General features: G+C 50.9%; 1 protein-coding gene across 1 annotated transcript; it reads left to right on the top strand.

The window, feature by feature from the left end:
- Positions 1 to 1005: 1005 nt before the first annotated feature.
- On the top strand, positions 1006 to 4766 carry LOC149830592 (protein LONGIFOLIA 1-like). Its single transcript, XM_090015873.1, has 4 exons — positions 1006 to 1405; positions 1503 to 2897; positions 3534 to 3729; positions 3840 to 4766. Exons 1-4 carry the CDS (start codon positions 1190 to 1192, stop codon positions 4463 to 4465), a joined length of 2433 nt encoding a protein of 810 aa, XP_089871999.1. The 5' UTR covers positions 1006 to 1189; the 3' UTR covers positions 4466 to 4766.
- Positions 4767 to 5930: the final 1164 nt, after the last annotated feature.

Below are 5930 nucleotides of genomic sequence, written 5' to 3'. Positions count from 1 at the left end.
GAAACCATAGCAGGGTGAGAGCAACGACCCAACTGGACTCGCTGAGAATCCCATTGACCGACTCAGCTCAGACCCACCAAGCCATTCGATGCCAAGGAGTAGGTTCGGATCACCAAAGATCTTGAACGGATCGGGCACATCCAAACTTGGTCCAGTTACTCCTGAGCTCACGGGCAGCGGTATCACTGCAGTTAAAGCCCGCTTCCCCCACTCTCCCGTGAACCGTGTAATTACCATTATCCTCTCACACCACCACCAACATTTTCTTTCCGAAGAAACTCCCCCCACAAATTATTTAATTACCAACGCCACGACATGTGCACATTTACCCACTTCCTTCTACTGAAACTTTCCAGGAATGCCCATCGCTTTCCCCAAAATGACCACCTTGACTCCACCTCGGGCCGGCAACTGATCATGTGAGGAAAAGGTATTTTAGTGACGCAAAAACAGTTTCTTGAAAAACTTCAAAAAATTGACGGTCCACGATTCACCAAAATTTATCGGTAACATTACGAAGATGAGTCATACGACAGAAACAAATACACTTCTATTTCAGTAGCTTTGCTGTCGCTCGTTCGGATCGAGTAAGCAATGAGCCTAGAGAGATCATCTACAATCCACTAAACGTGTGAGTTAAGGAGTGGATGAAAACGACTGCGAGCCTGCTAGACTCCTTCCTTATCCCCCACGAAGCCTTCCATTGCAGACGGAGAGTACGGTGTCGGGCCTGAAACCTGAAAACTTGAGGGGGACCTCCTAGGCCTTGATGAAAATCTAAAGGGTGGTTCTGTAATTTGTGACACGAAGAGTAATCACCAATAAGTTAATCCGGATGATAAGGTGTATTAAAAAACAAATGGAGAAATTGATACACATGCTCCTCAGTCATTACCGCTCAATTCGCAACACACGTGAAAATAGGAAGAATCCCTCCTCCCTTTTTGAACTCCCATTGGGCTTTAAAATCTCCCCCACAGAAGCCAATCGCAGCAACCCAACTCAGCAGAGCCTTGAGAAAGGCAGTTATAAAACAAAGGAAACTGGAAGAAGAAGAAACTCTCTCTCTCTCTCTCTCTCTCTCTCTCTCTCTCTCTCTCTCTCTGTGGATTAGTCTTTTGATTCAGATGGGTATCGCCTGAGAGGTCGCCGGAGGACTCGCCGGAAAATAAGGGAAGAAGGGAGAAAAATGATGGTTCGAGGAGCATTCCATGCGTCGGACGATCCGAACGTGGAGAAGCAGATGGGTTGTATGGCCGGTTTCCTCCAAATCTTCGATCGGAACCAATTCCTCGCCGGGAAGCGCGTCTCCCCCAAGCGCCTCCCCTCCGTCGGGCAGTCGCCGCCCATATTCGACCCGCCTGCTCCTTCGCCGACCGCCACCTCTTCCTCTGGTTCCCCTCGGGTGCGTGTCTCTCTCTCTCTATCTCCCTCTCTCTCTCTCATCCAGATGTTCGGTTCTCATTGGTTGTCTTGCTTTTTTGTTCGTTAAGAAAATGCAGGGAGAGAAGACGGTGGTGCCTCCCCGCAGCCAGTCGCCGGCTTTCACGCCGGAGAACGCTCGAGCACCAGTGGTGGTGTGCCGCGAGCAGCCGAAAACCCCGCTCGGCATAAGGGACGTTGTCCGCGACTCCGTCTTCCGCGACGCCGCCAAGTCGCCGGAGAAGCCGGCCAAGGTGGAGACGACGCCGGAGAACCCGAAGCTCCTGGACATCAAGGACGGGTTCAGGTCGTCTTGGCACATCCGTGAGGCCCCCCGGCTGTCGCTTGACAGCCGGGCGATGGCCTTGAGGCCCTCCGGCAGCATCTTCCCCCGGGAGATCCGCACCAGCATCGTCCGGCCGGATTGCTCCGGCGATGAGTCTGAGGAAAGCGAGCGGCAGCGGAGGTCGCCGAGCGTCATCGCGCGACTTATGGGCCTCGACGCGCTCCCGGACTCCGCCGCCTCTGGCGTCCCGGATGCCTACAACCGGGCAGAGCTACGCCGCTCGGCCTCTGAGTCGCGAGCCTCGAGGGAGCTCCTTCCGTTCGGATGGAGGGCCGAGGTAGAGGAGCAACAGAGGCGACAACAGCACCAGAACAACACGGAGCAGCGCGGGGAGCTCTCCGGCTGGAAGGGCTCCTCTCCTCCGGCGAGAGAGCCGTGGCGGTTCCAGAAGAGCAAGGGCTTTGAATCGGCGGAGATCTTCCCCGACGGGCGTCGCACCGCGAACCTCTACGGAGAGATTGAGCGGAGGCTGAAGATGAGAGGAATCGACGAGCCCGGGAAGGATCTCGAGACGCTGAAGCAGATACTGGAGGCCCTACAACTCAAGGGGCTGCTGCACTCTGCAAAATCCGACGCCGACCTGGGCCGGGGATGCCGGAATTTCATCTTTGAACACCGGAAACCGGTTGCTGCAGAGTCGCCGATCGTCGTCATGAAGCCGCTTAGCTACGTCCGGCCTTCGACGCCTTCATCGCCACCTCCGCTGCACCGGAGCGGCAGATTAGAGATCCCGGTGAAGCTTAAGGGGGGCAACGGCCGGATGCCGCAGCAGGTGAAGCGGCAGACGGCAATGGAGGTCCTTCCGCCGGCGAAGCCGAGGAAGAGCCATCCGAACCCGGCACCCGCGTGTGATCGGGCCCTGCGAAAGGTTCGAACTCCACCGGTGGTGCTGCCGAAGAGCCCCGGCCGGGGGAGGGACTCCGACAAGAGTTCTCCCAGGCAAATGCCGTCGCCGCCAAGGGCGGTTGCCGGGAGGCGGGCGGCCGCAGAGTCCGGCGGAGCCAGGTCGCCTAGGAACAGGAAGCGGATCGATCGGGAATGCTTTCCTTCAGAAATTCAGGCCAAGGAAGACGAGACGTCTACCATCTCGGAGAGCAGCAGGAGCACCTCTTCCGCCGTCGACTCTGAGGTAGATCTCTTAGAAACCAAAACCTGACTTCCTAGAATTCCGGTTCTCAAATTCTTCTGCCCGTTCTCCGTTTGGACAGCCGATCGAGAGTTCCGGGTCGCATTTTTTCGGTATCTTTGGAATATTTGATCCGATTTTCTTAAATAATTTCAGAAAATCTAATTTTTATATTTCTTCGTTTCTACCGCCCTGAACACAAGAACCGGATCTGGATTTCCGAATTTTGAGGGCAAGAAAAGTGCGAGAAATTTCTTCAATCCGACGTATTAATCACTAATTCAAAATTACAAAATATCGCGATTTGCAGACCGAAGATTTCGGGGCCTCTCCCTGTACAAGTTCCAAACCGCATGAAAAACCAAAAATCGGATAGTCTAAGGCGCAAGGTTCCAGATTTTGTGAATGAAATCCGCGAAATTTCTTCAAGGAACTTGTGCCGAGTGCCACCAAAAATTAGAATTCGGATATGAAATTTTGAATTTTGAGATCGAAAATGGCGCGGGAACGCTTAAATCTCTAAGCTAATCCCCGATTTCCCTGTTTCGGTGATTGAAGATGATACGCAAATTCATATTTTCTGAGCGATCTCTCGGAACTCCGGAAATCCGAAAATTAACTATTTCTGGAAATTTTCAGGCGCAGAGATCGTCGTCTTCTCTGAGGAAGGATGCATACAGCGAGGGAAGGGTCCTTCTCGACCGGTGCGACAAGCTCCTCCAGAGCATCGCCGAAGCGACGGAGCAACCGAGCCCCGTCTCCGTCCTCGACGTCTCCTTCCACACCGAGGACAACTCTCCCTCTCCCGTCATGAAGAGATCCATCATCTTTACAGGTAAATTTTCCGAAAAAACTAACGTTTTCTCGTTTTCCCTTCGAAATCTCGAATTCTAGAAATTTCCTGACGATTTCTCCGGGTTTTTTTTTTCGTTTGGATTTTCTCAGAGGATCAACCCTTCGAGAACGATGAAGGATTCGATCTGCGATCGAAGGAATCGCTATTGGCGTTGGGCTTCGACGACGACGAGATCGACGATGCCGAATCGGACGAGTTCCGGTACGTATCGGACATCGTCCTCGCGTCGAGCCTCCTCCAGAACACCCAGGCGATCGGGAAGAGCTCGGGGGCGGCCTCTGCCGTGTTCTCGCTCCTCGAGTCACGCCGGATGCCCGGCCACTCGGACCGCCTGCGCATCCACCGGCGGCTGGTCTTCGAGACGGTGATGGAGATCCTGCAGCGGAGGCGGCAGCAGCCGCCGGCGAAAGCGGCGGAGGCGTTCGTAGCGGGGAAGCGGCTGGTCTGCCAGGTATGGGCGGAGTTCCGCGGGATCCGACGGGCCGTGGCGGCGGAGGATGTGTTCGAGGTGGTGAGCGGAGTGATCCGGAAGGACCTGGTGAGCGCCGGGGCCGGCGACGGGTGGGCAGAGTGCCCGGCGGAGGTTGGGGAGTCCGTGCTGGACATTGAACGGATGATCTTCAAGGATCTTGTCGCTGAAACCATTAGAGAGCTTGTTTTTTTGATCGGGAGCAAGCCTAAGACGACACGAAGGCAACTCGTGTTCGAATCATAAGAATGTAGTAGGTGGGCTTCAACCAAGTTCAGGCTTGGCCTCCTAGGTCCAAATGAAGTGACCTTGCCTGTGACAGGGTGGTGGTTAAGCTGGGCTCGAGTTTAGGTTCGTCAGCTTATTGCCAGACCCAGCCTGGTCAGCGAATAGCGACTCCGGCCTATAAGGGTTTGGTTGCCCGAACTCTGTCTAGGTTGGCGAGTGGGTTCAGTCTGTTACTCGGTGATTTCGTTGTGTGTATAAAAAAAAAGAAAGGTTTTTTTTTCAAGTTTTGAACTTTTGCTAATGAAGATCTTGAGTTGGATGAACTCATGTGTTTGGCATGTGGCATTGTGCAGTATGGGATTTTTTTAGGGCATTTCTTAGATATGTGGCTTGTCTTTCAAATGATGCCTAGCAGAGTTGATTTCCCATTTCCAAATCATAGTCACAATTCTTGTTGTGGAGAAGTTATCATCAAAGGAAAATTTCGTGATGTTGGAAATTGAGTATATAAAACGTACAAAACATAAAAAATGAAAATATCAATAATATAAAAAAACTAGGCAAAAACTGTTTTTTTTTTGGGTCTGGTATTGTCCTTTAAAAATATCGTGATAAAATTATGGCAGTTACAAAATATCGATGATGTTTGTGATTGTGGTCCAAATTCGAAGTCGAGCCATTGAAATCCTTAATCCTGATGGAGCTTCTTCTTCTAAAAGGATTTAAATAGTCTCATTATTACTTAAACGTAACGGCAAATTATACGTTTACTAGGGCTGTCAATGGACTGAATATGATCCATTAGGTTAAACTAGGAATCCATCAAATGACATGAATCTGGTTTGGGTTCGGATATGGGTTATGTCAAAGTAATTAAAATGGGAGCCCGAACCCTACTTATGTCATTTAGGGCTTGTTTGATGGCTCATTCAGGATTGGATGAAATGAATGAACAAAACACATGTTTTGTTTGTTATATAACAATTGTACAGCATCCAACGTTTGTTTGGAGCCTCTATTGAGGCTGTGTTACTTACGTCTGTTTGATTTATGTTGTGCGAACAACTTGAACACGCATTGATAATGAGCCGGAAAACTTCATTTTGGATCGTACGACCCAATTTGACCATGAATATTCATAATTTAGCATAGTTATTAAGGATTTTAACTCTGATATGGATATTGTATTGGATCCAAATACTAAAACATTATAAAACTTGTGTAAAAACATATATGTGTTTCAGGTTTTGTGTTCGTCGGAGGGGCGATGGTCGACACTGGAAGAGGCCTTGCTTGTTCACCAAAAGGACGTTGGAGGGATGGTGGTCATCACTTGCAGGATGGATGGTGGTCGTCACTCAACGGCAGTAGAGTTTCGGGTCTGGAGGTAGTAAGAGCGAGAGGAGAGATTCGGGGTCAAGGGATAGAGGCAACGAGAGAGAAACGTTCGGGGTGAATGACCCGACTGTTTTTTTTAACCTTT

Source organism: Nuphar pumila, chromosome 8 (genome assembly GCF_984573655.1).
Source record: "Nuphar pumila chromosome 8, dmNupPumi1.hap1.1, whole genome shotgun sequence".
Taxonomy (NCBI): domain Eukaryota; kingdom Viridiplantae; phylum Streptophyta; class Magnoliopsida; order Nymphaeales; family Nymphaeaceae; genus Nuphar; species Nuphar pumila.
Note: the sequence above shows the minus strand (reverse complement) of the source record. Positions and strands in the feature narration are given on the sequence as shown.

Coding starts and splice junctions, on each gene's coding strand:
- LOC149830592 (XM_090015873.1), top strand. CDS start 1,190: ATGATGGTTCGAGGAGCATTCCATGCGTCGGACGATCCGAACGTGGAG. Junction 1,406..1,502: donor CTTCCTCTGGTTCCCCTCGG/GTGCGTGTCTCT, acceptor AAGAAAATGCAG/GGAGAGAAGACGGTGGTGCC. Junction 2,898..3,533: donor CTTCCGCCGTCGACTCTGAG/GTAGATCTCTTA, acceptor GGAAATTTTCAG/GCGCAGAGATCGTCGTCTTC.